Source organism: Mustela nivalis (genome assembly GCF_964662115.1).
Source record: "Mustela nivalis genome assembly, contig: HAP1_SCAFFOLD_1432, whole genome shotgun sequence".
In the NCBI taxonomy this organism is placed as follows: Eukaryota; Metazoa; Chordata; class Mammalia; order Carnivora; family Mustelidae; genus Mustela; species Mustela nivalis.
The window spans coordinates 20,791-41,289 of record NW_028135232.1 but is presented as its reverse complement, the minus strand read 5'-3'; the positions used below and the strand labels follow the sequence as shown (position 1 = coordinate 41,289).

The 20,499-nt window shown below is 38.2% G+C and overlaps 1 protein-coding gene across 1 annotated transcript in view; it reads right to left on the bottom strand.

Moving 5' to 3' along the window:
• Window positions 1-9,372: 9,372 nt before the first annotated feature.
• The window catches only part of LOC309857846 (ankyrin repeat domain-containing protein 26-like), a 30,747-nt gene continuing 19,620 nt past the window's right edge, over window positions 9,373-20,499 (bottom strand). The window contains exons 6-7 of the mRNA XM_082750595.1: window positions 10,688-10,733; window positions 9,373-9,593 (exon numbers count right to left, since the gene is read on the bottom strand). Coding sequence (XP_082606721.1) covers window positions 9,454-9,593; window positions 10,688-10,733 — 186 coding nt within the window. The 3' untranslated portion in view covers window positions 9,373-9,453. The remainder of the gene's footprint in view (window positions 9,594-10,687; window positions 10,734-20,499) is intronic.

Sequence of the window (20,499 nt, the reverse complement as noted above, 5' to 3'; positions counted from 1 at the left end):
GTCCCCCCAGCTCCCAAATTAGTGTGTTAAATCTTAGTGTTCAATGTAATTGTATTTAGAGGTGGAGACTTTGGGAAATGATTACTGTGAAGGTGGAACCCTCATGAATGGGATTAGTGTACGCATAAAGGAGTCCTGAGAGAGCTCCCTCGGCCCTGTGCAGTACGAAGAAACAGGAGGAAGGCCACCATCCATGAACCAGGAAACAGGCCCTCACTGGACACTGAATCTGCTACTGCCTTGAATTTGGACTTCCCAGCCTCCAGAACTGTGAGAAACAATGTAATAAGATAGTTTAGCAAGATAGGTGAATCTAAGCTCAATATGCAAAATAATTTTATTTCTATAACCTAGCAACAGGAAATGAAATTGACTTTTTAAAATAATATTTATAATAGGATCAAAAGTATTAAATAACTGGGAATAAATCTAAAAAGTATCTGCAAGATCATTATAGGAAATATTTTAAACATTGAGAGTTAATCAATTAAAATAGTATTTGGAAAACTCAGTATTATTAGAGAGAAAACACAAGCAGGGGGAGCAGCAGGCAGAGGGAGAAGCAGGCTCCCCAGTGAGCTCAGAGCTCGATGCAAGACTCAATCTCAGAACCCTGGGATCATGATCTGAACCACCCAGGCATCCCTAATCTCAATTTTATCATAAGGAAACATAAGAAAAACCTGCACTGAAAGACATTCTACATTACTGGAATTAACTCTTCAAAAAATTAAATGTCATGAAAATCTGGGAAAGACTGACTAAGGAACTGTTCAAAACTGAAAGAGACTAAGAGACACAACATCGGAATTAAATACATGGCTCTGAACGGGACCTTCCTTGCTGTAAAGGATATTACAGACAAGTGACAAAAGTTAAAAGAGCATGAGAATTAAATGATTAAATGATAGAACATATAGAATGCTTAGGTGGCTCAGTCGGTTAAGCAACTTCCTTGGGCTCACGTCATGATCCCAGGGTCCTGGGATGGTGTTCTGTATCAGTCTCTGTTTTCAGCAAGGAGCTCGCTTCTCCATCTCCCTTTGCCTGCCACTCTGCCTACTTGCACTCTGTCTCTCTCTCTGTCAAATAAATAAATAAAATCTTAAAAATTGTATAGTTAACACAGTTTGAATGGGTGGAGCTATATGCAGATTTTTTCAATAAATACATGACAGTACTGTCAGTGTATTTTCTCTTCCTTATGATTTTTTCTTTTTTTATTAAATTATTTATTTTAAGAAAAACAGTATTCATAATTTTTTCACCACACCCAGTGCTCCATGCAATCCGTGTCCTCTATAATACCCACCACCTGGTAACCCAACCTCCCACACCCCCGTCACTTCAAACCCCTCAAATTGTTTTTCAGAGTCCATAGTCTCTCATGATTCACCTCACCTTCCGATTTACCCCAACTCCCTTCTCCTCTCTAACACCCCTTGTCCTCCATGATATTTGTTATGCTCCACAAATAAGTGAAACCATATGATAATTGACTCTCTCTGCTTGACTTATTTCACTCAGCATCATCTCTTCCAGTCCCGTCCATGTTGCTACAAAAGTTGGGTATTCATCCTTTCTGATGGAAGCATAATACTCCATAGTGTATATGGACCACATCTTCCTTATCCATTCATCCGTTGAAGGGCATCTTGGTTCTTTCCACAGTTTGGCGACCATGGCCATTGCTGCTATACACATTGGGGTACAGATGGCCCTTCTTTTCACGACATCTGTATCTTTGGGGTAAATACCAAGGAGTGCAATTGCAGGGTCATAGGGAAGTTCTATTTTTAATTTATTGAGGAATCTCCAAACTGTTCTCCAAAGAGGCTGCACCAACTTGCATTCCCACCAACAGTGGAAGAGGGTTTCCCTTTCTCCACATCCTCTCCAACACATGTTATTTCCTGTTTTGTTAATTTTGACCATTCTAACTGGTGTAAGGTGAAATTCCAATGTGGTTTTAATTTGGATCTCCCTGAGGGCTGGTGATGATGAACCCTTTTTCATGTGTCTGATAGCCATTTGTATGTCTTGACTGGAGAAGTGTCTGCTCATATCTTCTGCCCATTTTTTGATATGTTTGCCTGTTTCAGGTGTGTTGAGTTTGAGTAGTTCATTATAGATCCTGGATATCAAACTTTTGTCTGTAATGTCATTTGCAAATATCTTCTCCCATTCCGTGGGTTGCCTCTTTGTTTTGTTGACTGTTTCCTTTGCTGTGCAGAAGCTTTTGATTTTGATGAAGTCCCAAAAGTTTATTTTCGCTTTTGTTTTCTTTGCCTTTGGAGACATATCTTGAAAGAAGTTGCTGTGGCTGAGAAAGAAGAGATTACAGCCTCTATTCTCCTCTAGGATTCTGATGGATTCCTGTCTCACATTGAGGTCTTTTATCCATTTTGAGTTTATCTTTGTGTACGGTGTAAGAGAATGGTCGAGTTTCATTCTTCTACATATAGCTGTCCTGTTTTCCCAGCACCATTTATTGAAGATACTGTCTTTTTTCCACTGTATATTTTTTCCTGCTTTGTCGAAGATTAATTGACCATAGAGTTGAGGGTCCATAGCTGGGCTCTCTACTCTGTTCCACTGGTCTGTCTGTCTGTTTTTATGCTAGTACCATGCTGTCTTGGTGATCAAAGCTGTGTAGTAAAGCTTGAAATCAGGTAACATGATGCCCTCAGCTTTATTTTTGTTTTTCAACATTTCCTTAGTGATTCGGGGTCTCTTCTGATTCCATACAAATTTTTAGTATTATTTGCTCCAGCTCTTTGAAGAATACGGGTAGAATTTTGATCAGAATGACATTAAAAGTATAGATTGCTCTAGGCAGGATAGACATTTTAACAATGTTTATTCTTCTGATCCAAGAGCATGGAATGGTCTTCCATCTTTTTGTGTCTTCAATTTCTTTCATGAGTGTTCTGTAGTTCCTCAAGTACAGATCCTTTACCTCTTTGGTTAGGTTTATTCCCAGGTATATTATGGTTCTTTGTGCTATAGGAAATGGAATAGATTCTCTAATTTCCCTTTTTATATTTTCATTGTTAGTGTATAAGAAAGCCACTAATTTCTGCACATTGACTTTGTATCCTGCCACGTTGCTGAATTGCTGTATGAGTTCTAGTAGTTTGTGGGTGGAGTCTTTTGGGTTTTCCATATAAAGAATTCTGTCATCTGTGAAGAGAGAGAGTTTGACTTCTTCATTGCCAATTTGGATACCTTTTATTTCTCTTTGTTGTCTGATTGCTTTTGCGAGGACTTCTAATACTATGTTGAACAAGAGTGGTGAAAGTGGGCATCCTTGTCTTGTTCCTGATCTCAACGGGATGGCTGCAAGCTTTTTCCCATTGAGGATGATATTTGCTGTGGGTCTTTCATAGATAGATTTGATGAGGTTCAGGAATGTTCCCTCTATTCCTATGCTTTGAAGCGTTTTAATCAGGAACGGATGCTGGATTTTGTCAAATGCTTTTTTCTGCATCAATTGAGAGGACCATGTGGTTCTTCTCTCTTCTCATATTACTTTGTTCTATCACATGATTGATTTGCGAATGTTGAACCATACTTGTAGCCCAGGGATGAATCCCACCTGGTCATGGTGCATACTCTTTTTAATGTGCTGTTGGATCCTGTTGGCTAGGATCTTGTTGAGAATCTTAGCATCCATATTCATCAGTGATATTGGTCTGAAATTCCCCTTTTTGTTGGGGTCTTTGCCTAGTTTGGGGATCAAGGTAATGCTGTCTTCATAGAAAGAGTCTGGAAGTTTTCCTTCTGCTTCAATTTTTGAAACAGCTTCAGGAGAATAGGTGTTATTTCTTCTTTGAAAGTTTGGTAGAATTCCCCAGGGAATCTGTCAGGTCCTGGGCTCTTTTTCTTTGGGAGGTTTTTGATCACTGCTTCAATCTCGTTACTAGATATCGGTCTATTCAGGTTGTCGATTTCTTCCTGGTTCAATTTTGGGAGTTTATAGTTTTCCAGGAATGCATCCATTTCATCTAGGTTGCTAAGCTTATTGGCATATAACTGTTGATAATAACTTCTGATGGTTGTTTCTACTTCCTTGATTTTAGTAGTGATCTCTCCCTTTTCATTCATAATTTTATGAATTTGGGCTTTCTCTCTTTTCTTTTGGATTAGTGTGGCCAATGGTTTATCGATCTTATTGATTCTTTCAAAAAACCAGCTTCTAGTTTCATTGATATGTTCTACTGTATCTCTGGTTTCTACCTCATCAAACTCAGCTCTAATCTTGATGATTTCCCCTCTTATGTGTGGAGTTGGTTTGATTTGTTGTTGATTCTTCAATTCTTTAAGGTGTAGAGACAGCTGGTGTATTCTAGATTTTCTATTTTTTTGAGGGAGGCTTGGATGGCTATGTATTTCCCCCTTAGGACTGCCTTTGCTGTATCCCATAGGTTTTGGACTAAAGTGTCTTCATTGTCATTGGTTTCCATGAATTGTTTCAGTTCTTCTTTGATCTCCTGGTTGATGCAAGCATTCTTAAGCAAGGTAGCCTTTAGCTTCCAGGTGTTTGAGTTCCTTCTGAACTTTTTCCTTGTGATTGAGCTGCAGTTTCAAAGCATTGTGATCTGAGAATACGCAGGGAATCATCTCAGTCTTTTGGTATCAGTTGAGTCCTGATTTGTGACCCAGTATGTGGTCTATTCTGGAGAAGGTTCCATGTGCACTTGAGAAGAATGAGTATTCTGTTGTTTTAGGGTGGAATGTTCTGCATATATCTGTGAGGTCCATTTGGTCCAATGTGTCATTCAATGCTCTTGTTTCTTTATTGATTTTCTGCTTCGATGATCGGTCTATTTCTGAGAGAGGCATGTTAAGATTTCCTACGATTAGGGCGCCTGGGTGGCTCAGTGGGTTGAGCCGCTGCCTTCGGCTTGGGTCGTGATCTCAGGGTCCTGGGATCGAGTCCCGCGTCGGGCTCTCTGCTCAGCAGAGAGCCTGCTTCCTCCTCTCTCTGCCTGCCTCTCTGCCTACTTGTGATCTCTCTCTGTCAAATAATTAAATAAAATCTTTAAAAAAAAGAAAAAAAGATTTCCTACGATTAGTGTATTCATATCAATATGACTATCTTGATTAACAGTTTTCTTAAGTAATTGGCTGCTCCCATATTGGAAGCATAGATATTTACAATTGTTAGATCATCCTGGTGGATAGTCCCTTTAAAGATTATGTAGTGTACTTCTTTATCTCTGACTACAGTCTTTAGTTTGAAGTCTAATTTCTCTGATATGAGAATCGCTACCCCAGCCTTCTTTTGAGGCCCATTGGCATGAAAAATGCTTCTCCATCCCTTCACTTTCAGTCTGGGTATATCTTTAGGTTCAAAATGGGTCTCTTGTAGAGAACATATAGATGGGTCCTGTCGTTTTATCCAATCTGCAACCCTGTGCCGTTTTAGGGGCACTTTAGGCCATTCACATTGAGAGTGATTATTGATAGATACGTTTTTATTGACATTGTGTTACCTTTGAAGTCTTTCTTTCTGTAGACTGTCTCTATATTTCTGTTCAATGCTATTCTTAGTATTTTTACTCTTTTATTAAACCCCCCTTAATATTTTCTGCAGTGTCGGCTTGGTGGTTGCATAGTCTTTTAAGCATTGCCGGTCTTGGAAACTCTTTATCTTTCCATCTATTTTGAATGTCAGTCTTTCTGGATAAAGTATTCTTGGCTGCATGTTCTTCTCATTTAGTGCCCTGTATATATCTTGCCAGCCTTTTCTGGCTTGCCAGGTCTCGGTGGACAGGTCTGACGTTATTCTGATGGGTTTCCCTCTGTAAGTAAGGAGCCTCTTTGACCTAGCGGCTTTCAAGAGATTCTACCTACAATTATAATTACTCAATTTGAGTATCAGGTGTCGTGATTTTTTTGGGAATGTATAATCTTGGGTGGAGACTGTTCAGCGTCTAGTACATGAATGCTGGTTCCATTCGCGAAATTGGGAAAATTTTCACGAAGGACTTGTTCCACTATATCTTCTAGATTTCTTTCTTTCTCCTTCCCTTCAGGGATTCCAATAATTCTGAGGTTGGAACGCTTCATGGCATCATTTATTTCCCTGATGAAGTTTTCATGGTTTCTAAGCTGTTTGTTCCAGGCTTCCTCCTGATCCTTTCTCTCTGTTTGTACTCCAGATCACTAATTCTATCTTCTGTCTCAGTTACCCTAGCTTTGAGAGAATTTAGATTAGATTGGAACTCATTGAGAGCATTGTGAACCACCTCCCTGGTAGCTTTAAGCTCCACCCTAACATTGTGAACATCATCTCCCATCGCTTTCAGCTTGGCCCTAATCAATTCCGTTTGGTCATCCATGGCTTTCTCCAACCTAGCTATTGCCTGGATAATTGTTAGCCTCAATTCTCTTTCCGACATATTGTCTATGTTGATAGCCGTTGGCTCTGTTGCAGAAGGTCCATCCTCTGTATTTTTCTTCTATTGGGCATTCCTCCTCCTAATCATTTTGGTGGGAGATGACTGAACAGATGTAGCTGGATGTATCGACTGTGGTGCAGTCAAGGTGCACCCTGGAACACTTCTGAGTAATCAAGATTCCCCACCCAAACGAGAGACAAAAGAAAAGAAAAAAAAAGAAGAAAAGCAAAAAAAGAGAGAGAGAGAGACAGAAAAGAAAGGGAAGATGAAAGAGAAGGTTCAGCACAAATGGGCCCCAAGGTAAGAATTATGAAGTAGACAAACAAAAACAGACAAACAAAAAGACTGATACAAGTATATGACAAGAGAAAAAATATATATATGCAAATAAAGGAAGAACCTCATCAAAAGGAACCCCAAGTGTAAGATTTATATGCTATCAGGACAAACACAAAAACACAGAAACACTGGTGGAAGAAAAAGATGGGAGAGTGGTTATAAATTCTCAGTGTGTGTGAGGAAGTTTGTTTTGATTCTTCCTGGATGTATCCTGATATCTTTGTTAAAGGACTCAACTTTCCTAAGATAAAGGGTAATTAAAAATTGGTTTACCTATAGGGGTAGAATTGATTGGGGAAAGGCAGTATTGATTCAAACTTACTTTGAAGTTTAACTCTGTATGAATATTAGAAGATAAAAGTAAAAAGGAATAAACTAGACTAAGCTAAACTAAAATTAAAAAAAAAGAATTCAAAAAATAGAAATGCAAAAGGAAAACATAGGTGTATGTATCAAAAAGTTCAGGTTAGAAGGTTATTATGAAATTTGATGTACAGCTCGCTGTGATGGTAAATAGGTTTAAAAAAATTACCTATGTATACAAAAATGAACCAGAATAGTGGGAACAAGTGAAAAATAAAAGTTTTCCTATGAGTTAGTGGTTGTTCTCTTGTATTATTTCCCCCCCTCTTTTTTTCTTTCTTGGTTTGTTTTCTGGGGGAAGGGTCTGCCAAGTGGGTTTTCAGTCAATGTTGTTCCTTGTGTTAAGTCCTCCCGTTGCCCTCAAGGGGGTGGGCTCTGAGGAAACTGTTTTTTTTTTTTTTCAGGCTTTTGTTCTCTGGCGGTTCTTATGTTTGTGCACTTTTTTTTTTCTCTCACTTTGACTGCTTTTGATGGTTTTTGTAGTTTTACAGGAAAGCAAACCGTACCCTGATCTCCCTCTCAGAGAGAAGCCTCAGTCTGGCTGCAGAGCCTAAATACGTTCCCCCTTGGCTGCTGGCAGAGCAGGTTCTAAGTCGCGGTCCCTGGGGATATAAGATCTTTTGCTTGTACCCAAAGCCAAGGCAGTGGCAGCTGTCTGGGCAGCTCCAGACCACCAGAGAGGTTCCAAGCAGCAATAGCACACTGAGATTTTCCCGCTGGCCCAGGCTGGGAGTGCCTGGTCTTTCTGCATCTAAGAGCGCCCGGCTTGCTTGCACACACCAATTTCAGGGGAGACTGTGGGTCGCCCATGGGTCTCAGGCTCTGAGAATGGGGTGCAGGTCCTAAAGCACCAGGCTGGGCCCTCCACAAACCTCTCTGGGGGGAGAGTTTGGTCTGAAACAATGGCGCATATCAAAGAGCACTGGCTGGGCCCTCCGTGAACCTCTCTGGGGGGAGTTTGGTCTGAAACAATGGTGGGTATCAAAGAGCACTGGCTGGGCCTTTGTATCTCTCTCAGGGGAGTATCTCAGACTCTATAGCAGGGTTTCAGCATTCTGCCTCCCAGTGTGGCTCCCATCCCCTCACAGGAAATGGACCCCAGGGTTCTCAGGTGCCCTGGCGTTTTAGGGACCAAGAGCTGGTTTCTCCTCCCCACTCTCTCTGCCTTAGAACCAGTGGAGGCAGTCTTGGGACTGGGGACTTAAGCCCCTGTCCCTAGCAACCCCGATTCCGACAATTTCCCCCCACAATTCTTTGCTCTTTTGGAGTGCTTTCAACCAGTCTCTAAGTTAATGCTGGACCCCAGACGCAGGGCACTCTTGCTTGATTGGGGTATTACTTTCCAACCAGTCGCCTCTGGTGGCTCCCTCCCCCTTTTGTTTCTCTTCCCATATCAGTCCAACTTTCCCACTCAGCTTTATCTGCCCACTGGCGTCTTCTGCCCCTGTAGAGATCCAGACGTGTATAATTCTGATCTCAGGCTGATTTCATGGGTGATCAGAGTTCTATGGTAGGTAATCAGCTCACTTTGGGGTACAGGCTGAAAAGACACCTCTTCCTACTTCCCCGCCATTTTGTCCCCCTCTTCCTTGTGATTTTAATAACACTTTCTTTTCTAGCTTATTATAAAAATATAATATGGAATACATATAACAAACAAAACACAGGCTAATTAACTGTTTTTGTAAAAGTTAGTTTTCTCGTCAATAGCAGATTAGTACTCAAGTGCCTGGGGAGTCGAAAGTTATTCACATATTACTGACTGCAAATGGTCAGTGCCCTTAACCCCTGCAATTATTCAAGGGTCAACTGTACGAGAATTGTCTGATTGACAAGGTTGTACAGTAGTTATGTGGAATGTACTGATTTGTAGGATATAAATGCTATGGGAATCAGGCATAATTTAACAATTGTCTTGCAAATGGTTCTGGGGTAAAAGTTATTTTTTTCCTCTAATTTTAAGACTCTCTGTCTTAAAATTAATGTCTGTATAAATCTCTAGGTTCATATGTAGTAATAAAAATTGGAAAATACCAAAAAGTTATCAATTAACATGACTGAAGTATTCATGAAAACTTGGTTGGTTGGGTGCTGTTTAGAAAGCTGGCATTTGGGCAGCCTGAAGCATGTAAAACCCAATAATGCTGATTTCCATATTAAAAAAAATGTTTAAAAGTTAATTAGCTACCAAGAAATATAGCTTAAAATATTATATAAACTTTCATTACACACATGATCCAAAAATATTTTCCTTTAAGAAAGATTTGTGCATATCATCCATTTAATAGGAAACTATTAAAATGTTTTATAACCATCCAGAAAATAAATTTCTACTATTTATGTTTCAGATGCTATACTTTTTCTTCAGAAACTCTGAGTACTCTCTGTGTGATTTCAGTACGTCATCACAATTTATATGTCTTTCAAAAGTAGATTCTAAAGAGGTGGCCCCACCAGATGAGCCTGATTCCAATACAGCAAAACCTGAAAAGAAAAAGAATTACAGTCTTTATCTAAAATACTTCATTCTTAACTAAATGTTAGTAAAAAAAAAAAACAAAGTTGAAGTCTTATGAGTGTTATGAAGAATGAAAAATATCTAATAAAGCTACAATATAAAATACAAGATTACTTTTAAATATATTTTGCTCACAGTTGCCCACTGAGGTAATTGCTATTGTGGATAAATATCAGAGCTTCTGTTTTTCTCATTACAAGATGATAACAGAGCCCACCCGTGAACAATCATGTACAACAGACTGAAAAATCAAACAGGCAATTTTCAGAGTTGAACAGAAGAACACACAGAAGGAAAATCCTAGTTTTCTATGAATATTGTCTGCTTTTTGGTGGAGGGGATATGTAAGCTGATATCTGAAGGACAGGGAAGAAGCATGCCAGGTGGAAGGAAGACGCATATACAAAGAACATATACAGAGAGTGTGGAAGAACACTTGTGGCATTGCAAGTAGTCAATGCTGAAGAGGTGCAAGAGCAAAGCAGCAGAGTAGGGTAAATGTTAGCGGTAAAGAAGGCAGAAAAAGCTGACAAGAACCAAACTGATTTGGGTGTTTTTATTCCATGTATGGAGCTTGGAATTTTACCCAATGGCAAAAGGTAAATCAATGACAAAATCAACGGCTGGATGTTTAAATGTCACCTGTCAAGTAAAGGTCATTTGAACCATAATTGCTTAACTAAGTATCACCTAAGACAAGACTGCTTTTTTCTTTTTTTAATTTTGGTTTTATATGATTAGCAGAAACAAGGATTTAAGAAAGCCCGCATATTCAGGTTGACAGTTCCAGAGGGATGGCAGAAGTGAAGGAAGATTACAGCTTGAAATAACAGATAAATAGACATTTGGAGATTTTTTTTTTAAAGTCTGAAAAACGATGACTAAATGAGGAATAAGTATGTTCCTCATTATGTTTATGTTTTATATTTTTATTAGATATATATTTAAAAAATTAATATAGTACCTATTGTTATCCAAACAATAGAAAACAATGGATTTACCATTCATAGGATATTTCAGAAATCAATGGCCATCTTAATTTGGAAATTTGGCAACATACCTTCTTCTAGTTCTCTAGTTATATTTTTTTCCAACTCCTGCTGCATCTGAAATAAGTCAAATATTTATAATGTTCAAGTTAAACAAGACACATAATTGTAGGAATTATATATAGCTTATGAAATGTGAACTTAAAATAGCACTATTAGAGACTAAAATTAAGTTAGGGATTGCTTAAATAGAAAGATAATCACATAAATAAAATAAATCCCTACTTATTTTAATCTTAGGTAATGGAAGAAAGAGATGTAACACTATTTAGAGAAATCTGATAAAAAGTACAAGTAATATTGGTCTATTAAATATATATAATTTCTGGGAGAAGAGGAATATGGCAGAGGCATAGGGGGCCATAGTTTTGTCCAGTCCCTGGAATTCAGCTAGATAGCTTTCAAATCATTCTGAACACCTGTGAACTCAACCTGAGATCTGAGAAAAGAACTGTTCTAATTCTACAAATAGAAAAGTGACCACATTCTGCAAGGTAGGAGGTGTGGGATGGAGAAATGAATCGAAGGGGATACATGGGAAGATAAACTGTTGGGGGGGATGCATAAACTGCTTATCAGAAAGTGATACAGCAGTGGTGTGAAACAGGAACTTTTATAAGTCTAATCCGGTGAGGGACATCCCTGCTTGAAAAGCACTCAGGTGGAGAAGTGGGGTAGAATCCTAGGTAGAACTGCCTGATCTCAGGATCCCCAGGGTCACACAGAATGGGGTGCCTGAGTATGGGAGAGTTCCCAGGAGTTTCAGCAGGGAAGCCAGCTGCAATCAAAGAGCAGAGGAGGGGGCTTTCAGCTCAGTGTTTCCATTAATCACAAACCCCAGCCCATTGGGTAACCACTCTCAGAACAGGGCCAAACATGCAGAAGAACCAGGGCAAGACCTCCTCCTTCCCCCAGAGGACTGGCATGAATGTAGCCACAGGAGACTGCAAAGTTTAGAAACTCCAAAGGGGGTTGCATGGCTGAGATAAAAATGTTCAAAGCCTGGGTGTACACAGAGTGCATACAGAAACCAGGGAGACGAGAGTGATTGACAGCTCCTCTGTGAGGGCACACTGAAGAGTGGAGGGTGCCTGCTTTCAGCTCTAGGGCTGGACACTGGGAGGCTCACATTTTCATTCTAATCCTCTCAAGCAGTGTGGAAAACCATCAGGGAACGAAAGCCACAAAGAGGAATCTGGAGGCCCTAAATTAGCCTGGACCCCTGGCAAGGGCAGTGCAATACCATCAGGGCAAGGACCTCTGAGAATTAGCACAACAGGCCCCTCCCCCAGAAAAGCAGCAAGAACTTCCCGCTAAGATCAAGTTTAAGGAATCACAGACAACTGCAAAACTCTAGTGCTGGGGGAAAATACTATATAGAATCCATGGCTCCTTAAACTTTCAAGTTTAATTTTCTTTATCTTTTTCCATTTCAATGAATTTCTCATTTTATCAACTCAGGTTTTTTAAACATTTTTAATTGTAATTTTTATAGTTACATTCTATCCTTTCATAGTGCTTAACTTTATTTTCGCATATATATATATATTTTCTTTCTTTACAATTTTGGGATGTAGTTTCTTCTAAGAAACAGACCAAAATATACCCAAATCTAGTGTATTGCTCTATTCTCATCATCTGATTATATTCTCACTTTTTAAATTTTTATTTATTTTATTTATTTATTTATTTTGGTTTATAGAGATTATAGAGATTTGGTTTATAGAGATTATATTTCTCTGGGGTTGTTGTTGTTATTTTAGTATTTTGTTCTCTTAATTTTCTATTCTTCTCTAGACAGAATGACTAGATGGAAAAACTCACCTGAAATAAGAGAACAGGAGGTACTACTGACTGTCAGTGACCTAATCAGTATGGATATAACTAAGATGGCAGAATTAGAGTTTAGGATAGCAAGTATAAAAATACTCACTGGGCTTGAACAAAGCACAAAGGACACTGGAGAATCTTCTTCTGGAGAAATAAAAGAACAAAAATATTACCAAGTTGAAATCAAAAGGTTATTAAGGGGATGCAATAAAAAAAATGGAAGCTCTACTTCTGGAAACAATATGGAGGTTCTCCAAGAAGTTAAAAATATGACCCAGTAATTGTACTGCAAGGTATTTTCCCCAAAGATGCAAACATACTGATCTGAAGGGGCACCTGGACACCAATGTTTATAGAAGCAATCTCCACAATAGACTAACTGGGGAAACAGCCCAAATGTCCATCAACAGATGAATGGATAAAGAAGATGTGGCTACCAGGCGCCTGGGTGGCTCAGTGGGTTAAGAAGATGTGGGATATTGCAAATGGAATATTACAAAGCCATCAAAAAGGATAAACTCAACAATTTACATTGATGTGGATGGAAACGGAGGGTATTATACTGAGTGAAATAAGTCAATCACAGAACGACAATTATCATATTGTTTCATACATAGGGGGAATATAAGAAAAAGTGCATAGAATCATAGTGGAAGGGTGGGAAAACTAAATGGAAGAAATCAAAGAGGGAGACAAATCATGAGAGACTCTTAACTATTGGAAACAGACGTTTGCTGAAGGGGAGGTGGGATGGGGGTAGGGGTAATTGGGTGATGGGCATGAAGGAGGGCATGTGATGTGTAGAGCACTGGGTATTACATACAACAGATGGTTAACTGAACACTATATCTGAAACATATATCATATATCAGCTAATTGAATAGAAATTCTAAATAATTCATCACGTACATATGGGTAATGGAGAAATAAAACCCTACTTATCTTTTACAGACTTACTGAGCTATAATTAACTAATAAATATTAGCTATTTCAAATTTTAAAAATTGGAGGCTCTAACTGCTAGGATAAATGACACAGAAAGGAGAAGTAGTGACAAAGAAGACAAAATAATGGAGAATAAAGAAGTTGAGAAAAGAAGAGAGGTAAACAATTACTGGATCAGTAATTCAAGGGGAGGGGAGAATTCAAGAGATAAGTGATACTATAAAGCAAAACAATATTAGAATAATAGGGATCCCAGAAGAGGAGGAAAGTGGGTGTGGAAGAAGGTGTACCTGAGAAATTACAGCAGAGAACCTCCATAATCCAGGGAAGAAAAAAGTCATTCAAATCCAGGAGGCACAGAGAACCCCCTTCAATTTCAATAAGAATAGGCCAACACCTTGATATAGAGTAGTGAAGTTTGCAAATTTCAGAGACAAAGAGAAAATCCAGAAAGCAGCTCAGGACATGCCAGAAAGGACTGGCATGGTATAGTCAGGGTGCTAAACCAGAAGAATATGCAGCCAAGAATATGTTACCAGCAAGGCTGTCATTCAAAGTAGAAGGAGAGATAAAGAGTTCCCAGGACAGACAGAAATTTAAAAATTTGTGACCACCACACCAGCCCTTCAAGAAATACTAAAGGGAATCCTGCAAGCAAAGAGAGAGACCCAAAGTGTCATAGACCAGAAAGGAATAGAGACAAAATACAGAAACAATGACATTACAGGTAATACAATGGCACTCAATTCATATCTTTCGATAGTTAGCCTGAAAGTGAATGGGCCACATTTCCCAATCAAAAGACACAAGGTATCAGATTGGATAAAAAAGCAAAGACCCATCAATATGGTGTCTGCAAGAGACTCATTTTAGACACAATAACACCTCCAGATTGAAAGTGAGGGTGTGGAAAACCATTTACTGTGCTAATGGACATCAAAAGAAAGCTGGGGTGGCAATCCTTTTATCAAATTAGATTTTAAGCCAAAGGCCGTCATAAGAGATGTGGAAGGACGCTATCATAATTAAAGGGTCTCTCCAAAAAGAAGATCTAACAATTGTCAAGATTTATGCACCTAACATGGGAGCAGCCAATTACATAAGCCAACTAATAACAAAATTAAAGAAACACATCGAGCATGATACAATAAATAGTAGGGGACTTTTACACCTCACTCACTGCAATAGACAGGTCATCTAAGCAGATCAACAAGGGCACAAGGGCTTTGAATGACACACTGGACCAGATGGACTTCACAGATATATTCAGAGCATTCCATCTTAAAGCCACAGAATACACATTCTTCTCCAGTGCACATGGAGCTTTCTCCAAAAGAGATCACATACTGGGTCACAAATCAGGTCTCAACCAGTACCAAAAGTCTGTGATCATTCCCTGCATATTTCCAGACCACAGTCCTTGAAACTTGAACTCAATCACAAGAGGAAATTTGGGAAAAATTAAAAAACATGGACGCTAAAGAGCATCCTATTAAAGAATGTTCATGGGTCAACCAGGAAATTAACAAACAAGTAAAAGAATTCATGGAAACAAAGGAAAGTGAATACACAACTGCTCAAAATCTTTGGGATGCAGCCAAGGCAGCCCTGAAGAGGGAAGTATAGAGTGATACAAGCCTTTCTCAAGAAACAAGAAAGGTCCTAAATACACAACCTAACCTTCCACCTACAGGAACTGGAGAAACAACAGCAAAGAAAGCCTAAATCTGGCAGGAGAAGAGAATTAATAATGACCAGAGCAGAAAGCAAAGAAATAGAAACCAAAAGTACAGTAGAATATAGCAACAAAATTAGGAGCTGGCTCTTTGAAAGAAGTAATAAGATCGATAAACCCCTGAGAAGACTTGGCAAAAAGAAAAGAGAAAGGACCGAAATTAATAAAATCATGAATGAAAGAAGAGAGATCACAACCAACACCAAGGAAACACAAACAATTTTAAGAATGTATAATAAACAACTATTTGCCAACAAATTAGACAATCTGGAAGAAATGGTAAGAGAAAAACCTGGACAGTTCAACCAAACATTTAAAAAGGAATTAATACCTATTCTTCTGAAGCTGTCTCAAAAAATAAAAACGACGGAAAACTTCCAAACTCTTTCTATGAGGCCAGCATTACCTTGATCCCCAAACCAGACAAAACCCCAACAAAAAGGAGAATTACAGGCCAATATTGCTGATGAACACGGATGCAAAAATTCTCACCAAGATACTAGCCAACAGGATCCAACAGTACATTGAAAGGATTATTCACCGTGACCAAGTAGGATTTATTCCTGGTCTGCAAGGGTGGTTCAACATCTGCAAATCAATCAGTGTGACACAATACATTAATAAAAGAAAGGATAAGAACCATATGATACTCTCAATAGATGCAGAAAAACCACCCGACAAAGTACAGCTTCCCTTCTTGATTAAAACTATTCATGGTTCAGGGATAGAGGGAACATACCTCAATATCATAAAAGCCATCTACAAAAAGCCCACAGTGAGTATCATTTTTAATGGGGAAAAACTGAGAGCTTTACCCTTAAGGTCAGGGACACGGCAGGGATGACCACTCTCACCACTGTTGTTCAACTAGTACTGGAAATCCTAGCCTCAGCAATCAGACAACAAAAAGAAATAAAGGCATCTGAATCAGCAAGAAGTCAAACTCTCACTCCTCACAGATTATGTGATACTCTACGTGGAAAACTCAAAAGACTCCATCCAAAAATTGTTAGAAGTTCTACAGGAATTCAGCAAAGTGGCAGGATATAAAATCAATGCACAGAAATCAGTTGCATTTCTATACACCGACAATGAGATAGAAGAAAGAGAAATTAAGGAGTCAAAGCCCCTTACAATTGCACCAAAAACCATTAAGATACCTAGGAATAAACCCAAACAAAGAGGCAAGGGATTGGTACTTTGAAAACTATAGAACACTCATGAGAGAAACTGAGGAAGACCCAAAGAAATAGCAAAAACATTCCATGCTCATAGACTGGAAGAACAAATACTGTGAAAATGTCTATGCTTCCCAGAGCAATTTATACATTCAACACAATCCCTATCAAAATACCATCAACATTTTTTCAGAGCTGGTACAAATATTCCTAAAATGTGTATGGAACCAGAAAAGATCCCAAATGGCCAAAGGAATGTTGAAAAGGTTCACCAAAGCTGGTGGCATCACAATTCCAGACTTCAAGCTCTATGACCAAGCTGTCATCATCAAGACAGTATGGTATTGCCACAAATACACACGCATAGATCAAAGAGCCCAGAAATGGACCCTCAACTCTATGGTCAACTAATCTGTGACAAAGCAGAAAAGAATGTCCAATGGAACAAAAGCCAGTCATTCCAACAAATGGTGTTGGGAAAACTGGACAGCCACAAACAGGAGAATGAAACTGGACCATCTTGTTACATGACACATAAAAATAAGATTCAAAATGGATGTAAGACGTAAATGTGAGACAGGAACCCATCAAAATCCTAGAAGAGAACACAGGTTGTATTCTCTCTGGCTTTGGCCAAAGCAACTTCTTGCTAGGCATGTCTCCAAAAGCAAGGGAAACAAAGACTTCATCAAGATAAAAAGGTTTTGCATAGCAAAGGAAACAACTGACAACACTAAAAGATGACCTACAGAATGGAAAATGGTATTTGAAATTGACATATCAGATAAGGGGCGAGTATCCAAAATCTATAAAGACTTATCAAACTCAACACCCAAAGAACAATCCAGTCAAGAAATGGGTAGAAGAAATGAACAGACATTTCTCAAAGAAGACACACAAATGGGCAACAGATATGAAAAAATGCTCAGCATCACTTGGCACCAGGGAAATAAATATAAATCAAAAGCACAATGAGATATCACCTCACACCTGTCAGAATGGCTAAAATGAACAAGTCAGGAAACAACAGATGTTGTCAGGCATGCAGAGAAAGCAGAAGCCTCTTACACTGTTGGTGGGAATGTAAACTTGTGCAGGCACTCTGGAAAACAGTATGGTGGTTCCTCAAAGAGCTGAAAATAGAGCTACCCAATGACCCAGCAATTGCACCACTATGTATTTACCCCAAAGATATAAATATATTGATCCAAAGAGGCATCTGCAGCCCAATGTTTATATCAGCAATTTTATTGATTTATTTATTTGAGACAGAATGAGATATAGAGAGCACAAGTGGGAGAAGAGGCAGAGGAAGAGGAAACAGCAGATTCCCCACTTAGCAGACAACCTGCAATGGGGCTCTATCCCAGGACTGAGGAATCATGAGCTAAGCTGAAGGCAGTCACTTAACCAACTAAGCCACCCAGGCACCCCTCGGTACCCTACATTAGACCCCATTTTGAGCATTCAATGAGAGGGTACCTTTTATAAGAAAGCTCTAAGTAAGAAAATTCTAGATGAGAATACTTGTAATATACAGCTGACCCTTGACCAACATGGGTTTGAAGGGTGCAGGTCTACTCTACTTACACATGGACTTTTTTTGATACAGTATTTTAGTGTATTTTCTCAATAACTTTTTTAAATATAGCTTTATTCTGAGAACATAGTATATAATACATGTAATGTAAAAAAAAAAACTGTGTTAATGAACTATTTATGTTATCAGTAAGGCTTCCAGTCACTAGTAGGCTACTAGTAGTTTAGTTTTTTAGATACCATGCAGAAGTGAAATCATATGGTATATGCCTTTCTCTGCATTATTTCACTTGGCAAAATACTAGGTCTACCAATGTTGTCACAAATGACAAGATCCCATTCTTTTTTATAGCTGAATAAATATTTCATTGTATATGTATCACACATCTTCTTTATCTGTTCATCTATTGATGGACACTGAGGTTGCTTCCATACTTTGGTTATTGTAAATAATGTAAATAATGTTTCAAAAGACATAGGGGTGCACATAACTTTTCAAATTAGTGTTTTCATTTTCTTTGGGTAAATACCCAGTAGTGGAATTGCTGAATGGTACTGCATTTCTATTTTTAATTTTTTGAGGAATCATAACACTTTATGACAATAACATTATATTCAGGCCTTATAAAATTAATAATATGACAACATTACTAGACAGCCTTGTAAAATTAATAAATCAATACCACTTGATGGGAGAAACTTTTATTGAAGCAATTTTATAAAGCATTAATAAATAATAGGTAAAATATAAGACACTTTTTTATATGACATGACTTAAGGAATTACCAATGTGATGTTATTGTCTTTTCCTAAATATTTACTTCTGTGACCTTTATTTCCAAGTGAGAACTGTGTTTAGAAGGTGGAAATAGCTTCAAGTCCACTAATAAGGAGAACCCATTTGCAATTTTATTTATACTTTTCCATTTATCCAAAAAATAGGAGGATAAAAAAATTATAAACAGAAAAACAACATGCAATGTATCAGCAAATTTTAATTCAAAGAATTATTAACGAAGGATTTTCTCATAAATGTTAGTTTTCAAACTATGGCTCATAGAAATCTAAGGGTCTCCTGGGACACAGCAGGACTGAGGGACAAGGAAGTCTACAGGTGTAGTCTTATCTCGCATTTAGCTAAACAGCTCTACTTGTCTGTGTTTTATATAATACAGTTTAATGCAAAAAAAAAAAAAAAAGATAAGTTCTATTCTTTGAAAAAAACAATTTTTCCCCAGAGGTATAAAAGTCACTAACTTAGTCAACATCCCTAATTTCACATAAGAGACAAAAAGGCCTCAGAGAGATTGTAGTTTGCCTGAGGTCAAAAAACCACCTAGTTGCAGGCCAGGAATGTGTTTTAGTTACTTCCTCATATTCAGGAAATACATGCATTTTTAACCAGAAATCAGAGAAAATGAATACATAAAACTTTGTTCTGTGGCTCCATAAAGTTAAGGCATTAGACAGAAAACAGCTTTCTAACTAAACTATAAATTTTTACAGTCATGAACAAAAATAAAGGACGAGTAGTTATCTTAACTCCTATTAGTAACAGTCAATATGCTCAATTTATAAGCAAAATTTTTTTAACTTGAAAGGACAGGGAACTTGAAGGAGAAAATCTTTGGTTGAACCAAAGAACCTGAACCTGAGGAAATTCTTCCTTAAAAGAATTATTCATTTCCTTCAAATAAAACTTGGTTTATCAAAGTCAATCAACAAATGGTTACCTATGTTGTGAGCTATTTATTGCAAAGTCTAAAACACTGAACAGATTTCTCTTCGCCATCTAGCCTTCCCATTAGTTCACATGTACAAAAGACACGATTAACTTTAATTATAAATTAAATCCACTCGGAAATTATAGGTAAACCTTCATTTCCATGTGAGAACATTTCTCTACCTTCTTCATGACAGGAAGAGAGATTCGCCTAATGGGTGAATTTGGGAGAAGGCACTAAGCAGTGCCTACATGCTTCCAGATCTTTTATTTGAAAAGCTATGCCTGCCCTAGTAACATGAATTGAGGTCTGCTTTCATCTTTGTGGGATGGGCATCAAACATCTCTTCCTTCCATTTACAACTGTGTGTGGAAGTGCCTAATTTGGAGTAAAGGAGTAAAGTATTAGGAAGTTGGCAGTGGCTACATACCTAAGCCACATCCTCCAATCTGTTAGTATGTATTACAGTTACTAAGCTTATCTCCATCTGCCTGACTCCTGTGTTCTCAACTCAGAAAAAGAAGAGCAATGTCATCTGCCACCTACTCCACCACAGCTCCAACAAGAAAAATGATCAGACAATACTTAGAAATGGTTTCTTCTTCCTTGACTTTATACCTAACATTCATTGTTCAAAGTGACATACTTTAAAGAGGAAAAACGTTGAATACAATTTCAGAAATAAACACAGAAAGTCAGACAAAATGAGGAGCTAGAGGAATATGTTCCAAATGAAAGAACAATACAAAACTTCAGAAAAATAGCTAAATGAAACAGAGATAAGTAATCTACCTGAATAAGAGTTCAAAGTAATGGTCATAAAAATGCTCAGCAAACTTGGGAGAAGAATGGATGGATTCAGTGAGAACTTC